General features: G+C 33.6%; 1 protein-coding gene across 2 annotated transcripts in view; it reads right to left on the reverse strand.

Moving 5' to 3' along the window:
* Nucleotides 1-19345, reverse strand: part of PARD3B (par-3 family cell polarity regulator beta) — a 1324210-nt gene that overhangs the window by 335079 nt on the left and 969786 nt on the right. For both annotated transcript variants that reach the window (XM_051983714.1, XM_051983713.1), the window contains 2 exons: nucleotides 5753-5959; nucleotides 4731-4968 (listed from right to left, as the gene is read on the reverse strand). In XM_051983714.1, coding sequence (XP_051839674.1) covers nucleotides 4731-4968; nucleotides 5753-5959 — 445 coding nt within the window. The remainder of the gene's footprint in view (nucleotides 1-4730; nucleotides 4969-5752; nucleotides 5960-19345) is intronic.

The raw sequence follows: 19345 nt of genomic DNA on the forward strand, positions 1-19345 counted from the left end.
ATAGAATGTTAGGCTCTGAGCAGTTTGGGTGTTAATCACTTAATGTAACAACTGACAGAGCCAACTCAATCATCTTTAGGAAAATAATACACAGTAAGGGAAAAAAAATTCAAGCTATATATTGAATAAATAAAATTGAAACTCTCTATCTTAGTACAGCAATTTCATTTTCAAAGTGCTTCACCAGCATTAATAAATTAATTTTCCCAATACTCTTAGGTTAAAAAGAATGTGCTTTTTAAGTCATAATTTGTGGAGGCCATAAGTGATTTGACAATTACTTGAATCTCAGAAGCAGCAGGTACACAGCTGCTAAATGGACCCATCTTATGGGTATTTTCATGTACATAAGTCACAACAAGAGACCTTTTAGAAATAGGAGATTTTATATTGATAAAATTTTGCTGGTAGCATTTCCAGTTAAGCTGTGGTCAGCTCATGGAACAAGAGTCATTTGAGTCAATTCCAATGGTCAATTCTGACAGAAAAGTTGATTTTATCTTCTAAAGTTCATGTCTCATTAGGAAGGAGCCCACTGAACCCCTATCCACAATCAGTCTGCTTTTTGTCCTGCCTATTTTATCTTCACTGGTAGAATTTTGTGAGACCTTCCAAAGGACTACATATGAGCTGTTTAAAGGGATTCATATGGAAAGCAGAAAAGAATACATATACTGGATCATTAGATTTTTGGTACATATGGAATTATAGATTTAAAGACAGCAGGATTCTCAGAGACTAGTACAACTTTCTTATGAGTTAAAAACCATCTCATGAGAAATTGAGATCAGGAGAAGATAAGTGATTTGTTCAATATCATACAGGCAGTAAATATCAGAGTTGGGATTTGAACTCAGGTTGCCTGACTCCAAAACTCACTCTCCTTCTGTTGTACCAACTGTGTTATTCTTATAACTATAAGAATTATTTGTTTTGTGACTGCAAAAGATATAAATTAAGAAGATACCCTTAGTTTTCCAATTATGTTTAAAATGAGTTAATTTTTTTTTTAAACTCCAAAGAAGGCCAGATTCTAAAGCAAAGTCTCTCCTTAAAAAAAGGAGAGGACAATTAGTCTTTAATGGGTTATGCAAAAGTAGTAGGTGCTATATAAGTGCCTTTTCCTTTCCCTCCTCTAGAGTCTTATCTGATTTATGACAGCTACAATGGATAGAATTTGTGGCAGTACAATGGATAGAATCAGCCAGTGGCCTGGAGTTAGAAGGACCTGAATTCAAATCCAGCTTCAGACACTTGCATGTATATTGTATGACTTTGGATAAGATACTTAACCTCTGACTGTTTCAGTTTCTTCCATTGTAAAATGAGGATTAATAATAGCACCTGTCTCTCAGGATTGTTGGGAAGATCAAATAGGATAACATTAGTTCAGTATCTGGCATCAATGCTGAATAAAAGTTTGATTCATTCGTTTATTCCTTTGTTTCTTTTTATCTTCCTTCCTTCCTACTTTTCACTCTCATAATAAAAAAAAAATAAACTCCTCTGTTTTCCTTTAAAGCCTTTCATAATCTGGGAAAGAGTCCCTTCATGCCTCCCCAGTCTTATTTATATTATTTCCCTTCTTCATATTTTCTATATGATAGCCAATCTGACTTCCATGCTGTTCTCTATCTATGACACTTTATCTCACATATTCATGTTTTTGACCAAACTGTCCCCTACTTTTAGAATGCACTTCTTCCTTCTGCCTCTTAGAATTTTTAGTTCCCATCAGAATTAAGTTCAAATAACATCTCTATAATGAGATTTTTCCTCATCTTCAATTGGCACTAGCATTGCATCTTAATATATGTTTATATTTTTTTATGTATGTGTTCCTTCCTCCTAATAGACAATAAGCTCTTTGAGGGCATTCTGAGTATTCCCAGAATCTAGCATAGTGTTTAATAAATGATTGTTTGATTGAGTTTTTGTAACCCCAAGGGTCTAGCTGTATGAATGGTTCAATGCCCTAAGTATACTGAATTTGAAAATAAGAAAATAAAAAAATTCTGTTGGGAAATGTAAACTTTGGAATCATGTGCCTAAGTTCAAGAGAAGTTACTTAAAAAAAATATCAATCTTTAAAAACAAAACAAAATACAGGAAAATAAGTAAATATCTGAACAACAGATGAGGAAGGAAGCAAAATCTGTTGGCTAATGGTTACAGCTTTGGTGTCCTTTGTTGTTGAAAATGTGCCTGTAGCAGTAACTTCAATATGCTCAAAAAGATTCAGATGAAAAAGGCTATGCAAAACAAGTTGCTATTTTGCATTGTAGAGAAAATAAAATAACTCCTTGGAAATGTAAAGTTAAATAAAATTGTAGAAAAAAGACTAACCTGGAGTTAGGGATACTTTGAACGAAATGGTTCAGAGAAGCCTGCACTTAGAGGTATGTAGAGGAGCAAGACAGCCAAAAAAGGGAAGACATTACTGTCCCTCCCCCAACTCCTCCAACTGGTTAACTTGGTTGGTCCAACATCAGCTTATACATCGATCTAGTTTCATGTGTATTTTAACATGGCTTATACTCAACAAACATTTAATAACTGTCTAGTTTGGATAAGGCTCTGGAAATACCAAGTCAAAAAATGGTAAAGTGCTCATCCCTAAGGATTTTGTAATTCACTTAGAAAAGAAAAGCATAATATAAATAAATAGAATTGAGGGTAGAGTATGGGCATTGAGAAGGCAGAGTCTAGTGTCAGTATAGAGACAAAGTGAGATATGGACAAAGTAGTCTTGGAAAATATGAGATGTGAGGGGAAAAAATTCATTTTGGTGAAAGCTTCTTAGAGGAGGTGGCTCCCCAAGATGAATCTGAGAGGACAAAAAATTGGGATTCAAGCTCCTTCGGGGCAGGGGCTCTTTATTTTTATTTTTTTAGGCACTAAAAGTATTTACATAAAGTTCCAGATCCTCTATTGAAGCTGACACTAAAGGCTCTAGTACTCATTCAGGTCTTATGAAATGATGTCTAGCCATGTTTCCTTACAGAATGATTTTTTTCCCCCTGAGGCAATTGGGGTTAAGTGGCTTGCTCAGGCTCCACAGCTAGGGTTAGTGTTAAGTGTCTGAGGGCAGATTTGAATTCAGGTTCTCCTGACTTAAGAGCTGGTGCTCTATCCACTACACCACCTAACTGCCCCAGAACTGATTTTTAAAAAATAGAAATGTAGGAGGTTCAGTCCCTTTCCCCTAATTTTGATATTATATATTTTTTTACCCTATCTAGTGAAGACATTTTTAGATTCTGATATTGTTATTCCATTTGGTAGTTATTTCTCAAATTCTGTGAATCTGAAAAACATGGTATTTATGCCTTGATCCAAGTTCCAGATAAACCCAGGTTTTGAAGTTGACTCCTTTGAGTTAAGCTTAACCTGGGTGCCTAAATTAAATGCTGTTGTTGATCCCCATCTTGGTAAAAATCTTAGCACAGGCATAATGTAGAAAGCTATTAAATGTTCACTGATTGAAGAGTGAGTGCATTTCAGGCATGGGAGATAGCCACCATTTATATTGGGAAGGGGTGGATCTGGCTTGAAAATAGAATGCCTGAAGGATAAGTAACATGAGGGAACTAAGGCTTGAAAAGTAAGTTTGAATCATATTATGAAAGAATCTAGCTACTTGGCTAGAGGACTTTTATTTTATTCCATAGGCAATTGATTTTGGGACAAGAAGAAAAGTATTCCCTGGATATTACAGAGACAAGAGAAAATAATTATGAATTCCTATAGAGTTCTTAAAACATCTTCCCAATAATATTTACCTTTATTATAGAATAATTATAGCCATTATTTTCAGGATGCATAAGTCACAGCCCATAAACTCTTCTAATTCCTGGGATTATGTTGCATAAGAAAAAGCTCAGAAAGCAATATGCCAAATGGATAGGAAGAGACTATAGGATCACAGGAAAATGAAATCTCATGAGAAATCTGGCTAATTTGAACAGATTGTAGGTCAGCAGGATCAGAGAATGTCACAGGGCCTTTCGGGGAAAAGCCATTGTTTGTCTGTGCAAGGGGAAGCATCTCCCAAAGCAAGTTCCCAGAGAGGATCACTGGGAAAGATATTTATTGGACGTTGGAAAAAAAAAGACAGGGAAAGCTGCTGGTGTCAGTGAAGACAGCAAAGCTGATTAAATGTGCTGGACACAGAGATTTGAAGCAAATAGGTAGCCGTTCGTTTGAACAATGGTGGCACTATGTTTACCTACTAGGATGCCTCTAATTTAGAGAAAGGCTTTACAGAGGGTGCCTATTTGTTTAATACTTTTTCTTTACCCTTTTCTCTTTGTACTGCAGAATTCTACAGCTGACATAATAATAAGAATAATAAAATGATAGCTATCATTTATATAGTATTTTAAGGTTTACAGCATGGAAAGCATATCATTAAGCCTAAGGTTTCTTGAATAAAGCAGACTTTGTTATCCAGAGCTGAAGTCTTTTCTAACAGCTCACTAAGCAGGGTTTTTCACCAACATTCTTCCTCTGACAAGGGGACCATCAAGATCCCCCATCAACTGAGAAAGGAGCTTCAATGGCACAACTTAAACATTTAGCTTGCATCAGCCCTTGCCAAAAGGAGAGATCTAATCAAAGTACAGACAGATTTCACTGGAGATTCAGGTTTTCCAAGGCAGAGAAAACAAGCCCATTTCACCAGCTTCAAAATAAGAAGCATTAAGTTTCTTTGCTAAGAAAGACTGTACCTCAACATGGCACCAAATCCTTTCTTCTTAACTTTTTTCTCAGGATCTTCATTCTCTTCTTTTCGTTTTTTCTCCTTAACTTTCAATTTGCCCTTTTCCTTTTTCTTCTCCTTGTCTTTATTTTTTTTGTTCTTCTTGGCTTTATTTTCTATATTCTCTGGTGCAGCATTCCCCTGAGGGTTAGATTCACAATTCTGAGCTCCCTGTCCAGATCGAGAACTCTTATCAGACAGACCGTCTGCACAGAAAAAAAAAAAAAGAAAGAAAGAAGAAGAAGAATCAATATAAATGGTTAGGGACCATTTATGATTAGTAAAAATGTAAAATTTTAGTAATTTAGTAAAAATAAAATACAGAACAATTACAAAAAGGAACATTAGAGAATTCTGCCATTATGTAGGGCTAGTTGTATACTTTTAAGAAAGATTGACTCAAAACTGGTTACTTCAAGCAAGGCTCTCTGTAGTGAAGTAGACAGAGTGCTATTAGTGTGGCTTATTTGATAGTATGAAAGCCCTGACATGTGATAAAACAGTAATCTCTCTGAAAGCTGCCTTGTTAACCTTGATCAGTTCAGAAAGCCCACATGCTGGGAAGCAAACAGTGCGAGTTTATTTCCAGAAGAGGTTTTGAGTACTAATATAACCTAACCATCTCTACCCAATTAATGCAGTCAGTCCTTAGGATGAGGCTGTTCCTAATGACTTGGAAAAAAAAGTCAGGCAAAGCATTCTTAGTGCTCCTACCCTAAGGATAAATGACAGGGAGTCCTTATGGGAAAGTGAGGGAGAACATTTTTCCCCTTATAGTTTGTACTGGAAAATAAATTGCAATTTGGGTTATCCAATCCAACGTTCTCTGAGCCAAAGGGCAAAAAGATCAGGAAAATTAATTACTTTTGATATTGAGTTATAATTATAAGGTTTGAAACATTTTTCTCAGCAGTTCAGTGCTCATTCTTTTCCATAATTCCTAAATTGTCACTCAATAAAGAAACAGTTTAAGAAACTACAGCGACTTACCCTCCTCCAAGTCTTCAGGTCCATCATACGATTTGTCAATAGCCGCTCTAAAGCTCTCATTACATCCTCTCCCACGTACCATATGAGGACGAGGTCTATGGAAAGGAAGATCATTTTTCCTGACTTCAGCTACTGCTGTTTGCAAACTTTCCAAAGAACTAGACTTTTTCAAACCCAGGGTAGGGCCAAAATCTTTGCCAGTAGGTTCTGGAAAAAAAGGGGTTAAAGTAAGCAGAGTATATACATATACGCACATATAATTTATGTATATATTTGTCCACAATCTCAGTCAGTGTATCTTTCTGGGGTGTAAGACTTTCCAATTTTTCTAAGACTGATTTCCAAAATGACAATACCCCAAAAAACTATAAAAAAATATTACTCCAATGGGCTTGCTGTGACCCTGAAGGTGATTTTGGATTTTGAAAATCTATGCCTGTGGAATGAAACCTCTGGCTTGCTCTACTATTCTGGAAAGGCTTGAAAGACTATGTCTAGATGTTGCAAGTGAGACATCATCAATAGGTTTGGGAATACAATGCAAAAATATCCTTCAGTCTGGTTTTGTTCTATGCCCCTTCTGCAGCTTCCACATCAGAGTAGAAGTAAGGAAATGGAGGTCACTGAGAAGAAGTTTTAGATCCTCAGGAAACATTAACTTAGTTATTGGTACTCTAAGCATGATAAACTTGCCTTATGGATTAGGGGACATACTATTGGAGTAACAGAATTAGAACACTTGACACTTTTGTTATAAAAAGAGCTGAATCAGAAGAAAGTTGAAACTAAATGATAGGATGACCTACAGGTTCTCCCTGGAGAGATGAATAAAGAGTTGTTTTTAACTTGTGTCCAAGGCAACAAGAAATACCATTTCCTGAGATATTTATTTCCTATTGCAGTACTTATTACTGGTATTGAAAAAAAACCAACAAAAACAAACTGAAAATAATGGAGCTTATGGACTAACATCTGTTGGAAAGGTTGAAGAGGGATAATTTCTACAAAGAACTTCCCAATGAAGACAAAATATGCCTTCATAATCACTTCTTTTATTGTGAAAATGAAAATAGGTATGGATACTGAAGGGGCAGTTGAAAAATATGTCTAAGGCATATTAAATATCTGAAGGCCAGTGGAACTATGCCTTGTAGTCTTATACCTAATCATAAATCCTTCTTTGAAATAGAGAATTAGAAGGTACTAGGCATGATGAATACTACAGAACATTGTAAAAAATTAAATTAACTATTTTAACAAATATCAAATGACCCATTAATGATGTGGGAGTTGTTCACAAATCTGATATGCTATACTTGTTCACTCAGGCCATTGATTAGTTAAAGCCAAAGATCAAAGTTAATCAAAAGCTAGAATAACAAATAATGAGAAGAGAAAGCATGAAAATTAAAAATTCCATTATGAATCATTCAAAAAAGTTATTGATATAAAAGGGATATGGTCACAAGAACATCAATCAATACTAATTACAATAATTTCAAAAATAAATTTAACCAATATATATCAACTGCTGTAATAAAGAAACCAAAGAAGGATTTAGCAAACACTTGATTTATAGGCCAAATAAAGAGATAGAGCAGTTAAAATATTAATTCATTTAAAAAATATTAGGTAGAAGGATCATGAAAATATAAACAATGTCACCCCATAAACCAAAAAAAAAAAAAAAGCAATGAAAGAAGAATCTAGTACACAGAAATCTTGGCAAGAAACCCAATGAAGCCAAGTTATTCTGTAGCTGAAAGTAACACAATGAAATATGGAAAAGAATTATAAAAATTTTGTAAGTAACTTGATTATGATCTATGACAGTGTAGTATCACAGTTGGATGAAGTGGGCCAAGGTATGGCTTTCACAGGAAACTCAGAATTTTAATTAGTTTCTTGGAAATTAAACAATGCCTAGACAAGTGGTTGAGTCCCATTATAACTTGGATGGTCAAAAGAAAGTCTCAACATTGATTTGGCCTCCATTTTCTCATCTCTAAAATGAGGGAACTGAACATGGTTATCTCAAAAAAATTGCAATCTGACAATTTCATGATATTATGATTCTTTACAATTTCAGAAGTGCCTACAAAGAGTAAAATTTATACTTTATACCATATACCTCAAGGCAAAAACATGCTATTTTTCAGGTTTTGGTATCCCCATTTTTCTTCTTTAGTAAATGTCAAAAAGACAGGAGCATCAATCTAAAGAGCCCTTCATGTGAAATTCCATGAACAGAATACAGGGATGACTGCAAAATCAGAATTAATAGTGCCATTCTTTAATCAGTCAAGGGAAATACTATATTTCAGATATTGTATAATCCTTAGGCAAGAAAAAAATCAGGGGTAACTGAAATGGAGGAAGATACTTTTAAAGAAGCAAAAACAAAAATTATATAGAGATTTAGGGTATTGAAGCAAGAGTAAGGACTTTAGATTCTACAGAAAAGAATTCTTATCATTAACCTCTAGAGATGTTTTGTTTTAGGAGAAAAAATGTAGATTAGAAACAATCATAAGAAACTATTAGTTACTATATCTACAGAAATAATTCTTTTGTCCATTAATTATTATTCAGCAAATTATAAAATTGACAAAAGGAGGAATATCACAAGCTAATGAATTCTAAAGAACATAAAAATAGATAAGTCATTCAAGATTCAAATCATGACATAAAACAAGGATTTATCTATACCTCTGTATGAAAGTATATCTTATAATACCAGAAATATGGACATATGTATTTCATTATATTAGCTATTTATTAATCCTGGCACATGGAAACTCTTAACAAATATTAGTTGTAACTATATGAATAAAAGTACAAACATGTTTTTTGCAGAAATATAGACCTAAATAAATGAAGAAATATTATGAGTTAATGGCTGTCAATATACTAAAAATGACAATGCTACTTAAGTTCATTTACTTATTAAGTTCCATAATAATCAAACAATCAAATTATATTTAATTGAGCTAGAAAAAATAATAACCAAATTCAACTGAAAGAGCAAAAGGTTAAGAAACTCAAGGGAAATAATGAAAAATGAAGGGAGGAACAGGACCCCAGAAATACCAAATCTCAAACCATAAAAGAAAACAGTGATTTTTGAAAAAAAATTGGTGCAGGTTAAAAAAGAAAGGTTGATCAATGGAATAAAATATGGATGCAAATGAACCTAGTCGTTTAGAGTTTGATAAACCCACAATCCCCTGATAATGGAAGAAAAACACACTATATGGAAAAACTGAAAGAATCTGGAAGAAATTATGTTAGAGCAATATCTCATACTATGTTAGAGCAATATTCCAAAATTAGCTCCAAATGGGTACATGACTTAGCTATAAAAGGTTACATCATAAATAAATTACATGAACAAGGAAGAAACTGTCTTTGGGATTCATAGAAGTATGTGTGTATATAAGGGTTATGACTAAATAAGGAATAGAGATTACAGAAGATAAAATATACAATTTTGATTACATGATTTAATTTAAAAGTTTTTACACACGCACACAAAACAATGCATCTAAAACATGAAGGGGATTATTAAGGGAAGAAATCTTTCCAACAAGTTTATTTGATAAAGGTCTCATGTTTAAGAGATATAACTAATGGATTTAAAGACAAACCAACAAATAAGAGTCATTCCCCAATACACAAATAGTCTGAAGCAGTTTTTAAAGAATAAATCCAAGTTATCAATGACCATGAAAAAGTGCTCCAGATCACTAACAATTAAAGAGTTGCAAATTATAGCAACTATGAATTTCCAACTCATAGCATGAGAATGGCAAATGGCAAAATAGAAAAATGAAATTTGTTAGAGTAGCTATAACAGAAATACTAATGCAGCATTATTGGAGCTACAAATTAGCATGGACATTTTGGTAGCAATGCAAATTCTGAATAAAAAGTCACTAAATTGGGAAATGATGAAGAGATGATTTCAGAGAAACCTGGAAAGACACTGTTTAAATGGATGCAGAATGAAGGAATAGAATCCAGAGAATAATGTATACACCAACAAAAAATTTACACAGAAAAACAATTTTTAAAGACTTAAGAACTCTGACCCACATTATGACAAATCAATATACTAGATTATTGATGATAAAGCATATTAACTTACAGAACGGGGATATAATGACTCAAGATACAGATTAAGAGAGATATCTTTGAACTTGACCAACATGGAAATGTATTTTGCTTGACTATTTAAATTTCTTACAAGGATTTAGTTTTCCCTTTCATTCAGATGGGTCTACCTGTTTTGAGTTTTGCTCCACTCCAACACATTTTTCATTCAAAGTAATTTTTCTAAACTACGGGTCCAATTACTTTGCCTCCATACTCAATCAATTCCAGTGGCTCCTATCACTTCCAGGACCAAATACAAAATCCTCTGTTTAGCTTCTAAAACGCTTCAATAAATTAGTCCCTTTCTAGCTTTCTAGTCTACTTACACCTTATCTTCAGACACATACTCTTTGTTTTAGTGACCCAGGATTCCTTGCTGTTCCATGAACAAAACACTACAACTCTTAGATTCAAACATTTTCTCACTTGTTTTCCATACCTGGAATCCTCTTATTCCTCATCTCCACATACTAACTTCCTTGGCTTCCTTTAAATCCCAACAGAAACCCCATCTTCTACAGGAAACCCTTTTCAACTCTGCATAATTCTAGTGCCTTCCCACTTTTAAATACTTACTATTCTGTAAATAACTTTTCTGTACAGCTTCATTTGCTTATTGTTTCCATTTCCACACTAAATTATGACCTTGTTGAGGGCAGAGATAGCTTTTGCCTCTTTTTTTGTATTCCAAAAATTTAGCAGAGTGACTTTCACATAGTGTTTAATATATACTTATTCATTAACTTTCAAGAGGAGAGAGTATTTTTAAAAAGAGAAAGAAAAAGAAAATAAAGAAAAGTGTAATACTGAAGCATCTTTTTAAAAATGCATAGAAAAGAACAGAGTCAGATAAACAAGGCAGCTTTGAAAGCTATAGGTTGATTTATATATAAGAGATCACTTGTTTCATGTGTAATACTTTCCTTTCTGCTTGCTGAATACATGTAAATATCTATTTTATTATTTACTAACAACAGAATCAAAATAAATAATTTTTAAAAAACAACACTTATTGATAAAGTAGCTATGTTCAAGACACTAAGAATAAGTCAAATTCTAAATGTTAACTAGTGAGGTTTATATATACATATGCTAGGATATGGAATTAAAAAAGAAAAACAAAGTTTTTATGCTCAAGAAGATAATAATCTAATAAGGAAGTTATGATATGTATACAAATGGGTACTCATTTTAAGTGTAATGTTCTCATAACTGACAGAATAAAGAGCTAACTATTCTATATAATGTACAATCCAAGTGTGACAATGTTTCTCTTGGTTTTTCTCTTTCTTCTCTGACCCTCTCCTCTCAGTCTCTTTTGTGGAATTTTCATGCATCTCCTGCTTCTTCATGTGAGTGTCCTTCTAAATTCTATCATGGATCATTTTCCTTTTCTTTCTACATTCTCTCCCTTGGTTCTTTCTTTAGTTACCATTGACATAAGTGTCTTGTCACAGAAGAAGACTTACTCCCAAAAACGTATTTGTCCTCCAGACTTTCCTATTCATTTTGAAGATAGCACTAACCTTCTAGTCACCCAGGTCCACAACCCTCGAGTCTTTTTCAACTCTTTTACTCAGCCCTCATATTCAGTCATTTGCTGTTTCCTAGTCCTCAAGGTAGCTAAGGTTCTTGAAAGCTATAGTAAGAGTAAGTGAACTAAATTTAAAAAATCATATTGAAAGTGGGCCAATCTCATGATTAAGCCTTTCCACATAGTATCTATTATTTCAAGACACCATTTTTTGTTATAAAAAGATTTCTGAGATAATATAAATGCAATAGAATTCAAAGATTAAATTAAATTTAATAGAAATTTATGGTTAAATTCCAACAGTCAACTTGGGAGGAGTAGTCTAAAAAGTGAAAGTATAGAATACAATGGATTATCATACTCAAAAACTCTTCCCTACCTTTATCATTAGGCTCTTGAAATTAGAGCAGGGATAACTTTGGACATTATGGGAAGGATGAGCTTCATAGAATAACAATTTAGTCCTCTAAATTAATTTCTAACATAGTCAACACAAATTCCAATTTCTTCCACTTTCCTACCAAAATAGAAATCTCTGTCAAAATACAATGTTACTAAAATACCAATTAACCAAATTGCACCCTAGAAGCCTCTGCAAAAGCAGACACCCGGCAAATAAAATGTGTTTTTGCTCCCGACTGTAGATAACATAAAATAGAATCAGCTAATCTCATCTTTAGCTATGATGCAGTAGAAAAATTTTTGTTTCTTAAATCAGAGACCTAGGTTCAAATCTATGGCCTATCATTTTTATCCATATCATCTTGGACAAATCACTTCATCTCTTTTGGACTTAGGGTGCTCATACATAAAATCACGAGGTTGAAGTAGACAGAGGGCATTTAAGGTCCCTTCCAGTTCTGTATTTGTAATTCTCTAATTTGAGAAACAATGTTGTACAAACAGGTTCAAATCAACTGCAAACCCTCCTAGCTGCTTCAGTTCTCTCTCCTCCCCCAAAGTAGCAATGTTAATTTGTGGATTAAATAATGGTCCTTTGACATTCAAGGTCCCTTATAGATATTAAATATTAGATGATACTTCTTATTAGTCCTGGTATTGCCTAGCTTTCCAACATGTTATTTCAATTATCAAAGGTATCCACTTAAAGACTAATAATGTTCATATTTCTGGCATGATCAAAGTGAATAATTTCTATGGCAGTTAGTTGTTACTAACGAAATCATATCTTTCTGTGAAAAGCAAATGAGTGTGCCTTGTAAGAATGTAAAGCTCTGTTTAAAATCCACGTATAATTCAATTCAATACAGCATTTATTAAATGCCAACTATATGCAAGCACTGGGGATACAAAGACCGAAATAAGAGACTTTGTAGCAAGCTTACAATCTACTGAATATTTAGAATGTATAACCCAACGTTTGTATTATTTGTCCCTCTCTTCACTGTATAGAGGGATAAAACATTGCTCAAGCGGCAAACAAGAGAGGAAGTGACAAAATTCAGCTGCCAGAAAAGTCTCATGATCAAAGTTAAGAGACAGATGCTAATGCAGAATAGCTTCTCAATGCCAAAGTGAGCTATTGGTTACATGCATAGAATTCCATGAGTTAGTTGTTGTAAGAAGAAGCTTGAGATCCCTGAATGGTAGTCAAGATTTTTTTAAAAACCTAGCTAGGACAGTTTCTGTCTTTGTCCAAGTTCATACTACACCAGAAGAGGCAATATTCCAAGGCCACTGGTTCTTGAATCCCTTTTCTTATGTCTTGAGTCCTGTGATCTTGCAATCTTTTTCTGGTGGCTGACTCTGCTTAGAACTGTCAACCAAACAGGCAATGGAAATTGTGTTATATTGGTTGTACATTCCTTTTAACAGGAGGGCACATCTGAAGTAAGGAATTAAACAAAATCAAATCTTGTCATTTGTGGAACTCCTGTTTTCAAGTACATTTCTATACTATCTGGGAAATTTCCTAGTCCAGGAGATCAGCAAATATAAAATGGCTTGGTAGCTACTTGGTTTTAATACATATTGTTTTATTGTTGTTGAGTCATTTCTGTCATGTCCAACTTATCACGACCCTGTATGGCATTTTCTTGGCAAAGATACTGGAGTAATTTGACATTTTCTTTTCTAGCTCATTTTACAGATGAGGAAACTGAGGTAAACAGGTTTAATTGCCTTGCTCAGAGCCACATAGTGTCTGAGGCCATATTTGAAATCTTGATTTCAGGGTAGATGTTCCATCCATTGTACCACTTCATTTGATATCATTTATTTGTTTATTGATACTATGCCAAGATTACAAATATGAAGTTATACAAATTTGAGTCTGTAGAGGGTCAATACTGTTAGTACAAAGTAATGTGAGCAGGCTCAGAAAGCACAGCAAATTCAAGGAAGCACAGGAGGGGCTTGCCTTAAGGTAGGGCTTAAGTGATGATTTCTGATTGGTTAAATACATATATGCCTAGATCTGGAGTTCTTAAATGTTTTTGTGTGGAACAGACTTTTTGGCATTCTGGTGAAGTCTATGGACTCCTTTTTTGAACAATTGTCTTTAATGCATAATCTAGAATTACAAAAAAGTTAATTATACAGAAATGCAGTTATCAAATTAAATAAAATAAATGATGTTTGCAGATCATAGATTAAGAACAATGCCCTAAATGGAGAATTAGTGCTGTTCCAAGAGAGACAAGAGCTAAGAGACAAAAAGTAGAGCTCTGCACTTATGCAACATTTCCAACTAAATAGAGTAGATGAGTGTTACTGCTGTGCCTGTGAGACTTCCCAATTTTACATCCTTTGGTGATCCTCCTGGGATCTTAACAAGATAGTGATTAGCAATGCCATTTGGAAGTTAAAAATATAATATGGCCAATATTATAATGTGGTAATAAAGTACTTCCTCTTACCCCTCCTCAAAAAGTTTTTGGATAGAATCTAGAAATAGCTCTTTTTTGAGAATAGAAATCAATATTTAACATTATAAAAGAGGTATCTCAAGTGTCTTTCAAACAATTATAAGTTTTTTAGATGTAGACAAAAACTTGCCCAAACTGATCAATCCCCCAAACCTTGTCTTTGTCCCTGCTGTACCTGTTCTATCAGGGTAATTCTTAAGCTCAGTAAAGATGCACAGTGGTAGGAAGAAAGAAAGGATTACTTGTTTTGCAATGATTTCCATTGCTGCTTGGTCCTTCTCACAAATTTACTTTAATTCTCCTACTTGTATAGATATTTGAAAATTGGATTTAGGCATAAGAAAGGAGGAACAGAGACAATGCTGACCTATAAGCAAGTCTCTATGAAGTCACTTCATTCTTCAATGGCATACCATTTCTATTCTTCTGCTCCAAGCTTTGATTTTCATTTTTTGTACAATTGTGGAGAAGATGAGTCTTACTATTTATTTTCCAACCTTCATAGTTCTTCAATTGGGCAATCATGCAAGAATTTCACTATAATATCCAACACAGAGCTGAATATTTCATTCCTCCATCACATCACTATTGTACCATGCCAAAACATGAGGGGAGAGGCTTTACCTAGCAGAATTAATTTTATTTGGTCCATTCTGGTATTCTTAAATGAAGTTACCCTCTGCCCAAAATGGTGGAAAAAGATTGAAAATGCTGCTTTTTAAATAAAAAAAAATGAAATGATAGGTATTTGACTATTTTCTTATACTTTCAAAATCAAGGTATATCCATTTATTCAACCACATATAGAGACTATTCTTAGAAAGATTAATAGCAGCGTCTTAGTTGCCCTTCCCCTTAGGCTAAAATCATTTAATTAGTCTGAGATTTCATTGGCAATGTTTGAACTTCCCACTCTAGCATTAAAATCTCCCAATAAAAGAATGCCTTAATCCAGAAGAGAAGTAATTGGATCTTCCATTATTGATGAAAGTGCTACCAATATATTCTTAACAAAAAAAGAAATGATTTTAGGGAAAGTGTTCGTTAAGTCAAAAGCACGGGAAGTATTTCCTACCAGCTTCAGTTTTGTGATTAACATATTTGTCTTATAAATTAATATTAAGATATTAATTTACACGTTTCAATAACATGCAGAGGATTTCAAGAAACTTGATAAAAATAATTATGTTTTAAAACACCCCTCTTATAAGGGAAGAAAAGTGTTATTACAGTTTTTCTGCCCAATAGAAAAAACTGAGGGTCCAAAAGATTGCATGATTTTCTGAGGGTCACAGCATGAATTAGTGCAAGGCTGGGAATGAATCAAAATGGCCAGGTTTCATTTCTAATTCTGCCTTGTCTTATTGTGTGCAATGAACTTGGGCAAACACAATAAAAATGCTTGACTTGTTTCATGGGGAGTTGTGATGTGAAATTAATAGATAGAGTGCTTTAAGACTCTTTGAATGAAAAATTATTATAAAGGCCAAGCAGGAAGTCATAACAATATTTTCTCTCACCAACAACTCTCCCTTTGGTTTTCCATTTTAGATTATACTTACTGAAAATTTTGTATATTTGATTTTTTTTAGTAGACTCCCTAGAGGCAAAAATCTTATGTGCTTTATTAGATATTATAGCAAATCCATTAGCTTAGAAAAGAATCCCCATAATATCCAAATGTATAATTTTCCAAATTACATTATCTGTGTTAACTGTGTCTATAATAGTCCTAATTACCTCCTTTCCTATCTCAGTATTCCAAATATTGATCATCATCCCTTGCTTATCACAGTGCCCTGTTTCCTATTCATTATTGGAGGGCAAAATGTAATCTGGTCTGTACATTATCTGCTCTCATTGGAGCCTAAACTCCTTTCATGACAATTGAAAAATCCTCAGTGTCAAGAATTCATATATAACTCCAGTAGTTTCTTACAACCTCCTGAAAGTCATGCTAATAGCTTAAATACTGATCTTAAAATCATAGACTAATAGAATGTTAAAGTTCAAGGACTTCAGCAGTTACTCCAGTAATTTCAGTTTGTAGATTTGAAAACTGAGACTCAGAGATAGTAATTTCCATGCCCAAGGTCACACAGCAAGTTAATGGAAGAAAAGAGATCAGAATCCTAGTCTCCAAAACACTTCTTGACTTATCTCACTCAATTCTCTTTCTTATTTCAACTCTCCTAGCTTTCTTGTTATTCATATTAGAAGTCTGATGTTAGATTTAATTCTTTTATCCAATTTACCTCCTACCCACTTGTAAAGCTACAGATCTATTGTCCAAAATACAAGCTCTTCTAAAACTGGTATGAGGAAGAGCCAAGTTCAAATCTGGCCTTACATATTTGTTAGCTATATGATTGTTGGCAAGTTATTTGCCTCAGTTTCCTCATCTGTAATACCAGAGCACTTATCTGTCAGCATTGTCATAAGATTAAAATTAAATTATATTTATTTTTGTTGTTGTTTTAATAAAGCTTTTTGTTTTCAAAACTCATGCAGTTTTCAACATTCACCATCACTGCAAAACCTTGTGTTCACAAAAATTTCCCCCTCCATTCCTTTTCCCTCCTTCCCTTGACAGCAAATATTCTAATATATGTTAAATATGTTCCATTCTTCTATACACATTTCCACAATTATCATGTTGCACAAGAAAAATCAGATCAAAAAGGAAAAATGAAAAAGAAAACAAAATGCAAGCAAACGATAACAACAGAAAGAGTAAAAATACTATTTTGTGATCCAAATTCAGTCCCCATATTTCTCTCTTTGGATGCAGATGTCTCTCTCTATTAAAAGATCATTGGAATTGGCCTGAATCACCTTGCTATTGAAAAGAGCTACATCCATCAATACTGATCATCGTATAATCTTCTTATTGCTGAGTACGATGTTCTCTTGGTTCACTTAGCATCAGTTCATCTAAGTTTCTTCAGACCTCTCTGAAATTATCTTGCTGGTCATTTCTTATAGAACAATAATATTCCATAACATTCATATGCCACAACTTATTCAGTCATTCTCAAACTGATGGGCATCCATTCAATTTCCAGTTTCTTGCCACTATATAAAGGGCTGCTACAAACATTTTTGCACACATAGGTCTTTATCCTTTCCCCTTTTTATGATCTTTTGGGATACAGAACCAGTAAGGAACACTATTGGGTCAAAGGGTATGCACAGTTTTATAGCCCTTTAGGCATAGTTCCATGTTGCTCTCCAGAATGGATGGATAAATCCATAACTCTACCAACAATGTATCAGTGTCCCAGTTTTTCCACATCCTCTCCAACATTCATCATTATCTTTTTATGTCATCTATCTGAGAAGTGTGTCGTGGTAGTTAAGAGTTGTCTTAAATTGCAATGAAATGCTATTTATAAAGCACTTCATAAACCTTAAAGCATTAAATAAGGCTAATTTTTATGATTATGATTATTCTCCTGATAATTTATCCTCTGATATACAGCAAATGAAGAAATGTGAATTTATTAAATTTGTTAGTTAGGAAACAGATTTAGCTTATATTACCTTAAAATGAAGATTTATGAAATTCCCTATGGGTCCTACATCATCTTCTTCCTTGTCACAAACCCAATCTCTATGATTTGATTCTCTATTATTTCCTTCAATGTCTGGCACAATATGTGGCATGCAAATAATGGACAGTGTAAAAATGAATGCTAAAAATTATAGTAGCCAGAGCAAATGACTTGGATTTCCCAGGTCAAATTAAATTGATTTACATATATTAGGGGCTAGGTCTTGAGGTTGTCCCTTTGATCCAAATTGAGTTTTTTGTACAGTGATGACAATGGACTTGAAACATTTCTAGCCTCCACTGCCATGGCTGAACAGTCATTTGAGGCCTTGCATTTTTTTTTCTCTAAAAATACCTAATAATAATTTCATCAAAATCTAGACCAAGGTTACCAAGTATTCTATTTAGAGAATATCTAAAAGCAAGTAGTGGAAAGACTATAGAAAGATTATAAAACAACTTTGCTAGATTCTAAATTAGAAAATTTAAGGTTGACGATGTAGATTAAAAAATTACCAAATTTATGATTGTTAAAAGGTTTTCTTCTCACCTAATTCATTACACTATTAGTTCATTTAGCTATCACCACAGTTTCTGGCATTTCCATCTGCATCAAAAAGTACCTCACAGAGAACTGCTTGAGAAAATGTGTAAAGTATTGTACAAAAAAAACAAATATCATAAAAGCCTCTTTGGCTTTGTGTATCATCTCTATTATATTATTATTATTTGATAGAAATAATAAACTGCTATTGAAAATATGTACCTTAAAAATCTTACTGCCTTCTTAAGAGTGCTATTTATTTTTATTATTTATTAAAATAAAAAATATTTTATTTTATTTTAGCCAAATATTTTTGAAAAAGAAATCTTGCTCAAATTGTAATCAGAATCAAGGAAGAACATAATGTAAGATGCAAAAATCTGCTTTGTGGCCAAATTGTTAATAAGTACATTTTACATACCAAGTTGCCCCTAGATTTTTATTTGTCATGTTAACATTTCCTTTGCTTCTAGTTGCTAAGATCCTAAGTCATACTCTACTGAACTTGTATTGAACAATCTTCCTGTTCATTCTCTAACTGAGGAATCTCTAAATCATCATTTATATAAGTAGAGATTTATTGCTGTGCTAGGGACAGGACTTCCTAAGAATAGGACTGATACATATAAAGATACAAAGAAGTGGAAGATATCCCTAAGGAGAGGTAGGTGGCACAGTATTAGAATACAAAGCCTGAAATCAGAAAGATTCATCTCCCCTAGTTCATATCTGCCCTCAGATTCTCTCTACTTATGTGACCCTGTGCAAGTCATTTAACCTAGTTTCCTGGTCTATGAAATGAGCTAGAGAAGGAAACCACTCCAGCATCTTTGCCAAGAAAACCCCAAATAGCATCAGGAAGAGTCAGACCCGACTGAACAATGACAGAACATAATCTTGCCTTGGAAGGAATTTAAAT

Source organism: Antechinus flavipes, chromosome 3 (genome assembly GCF_016432865.1).
Source record: "Antechinus flavipes isolate AdamAnt ecotype Samford, QLD, Australia chromosome 3, AdamAnt_v2, whole genome shotgun sequence".
Lineage (NCBI taxonomy): Eukaryota > Metazoa > Chordata > Mammalia > Dasyuromorphia > Dasyuridae > Antechinus > Antechinus flavipes.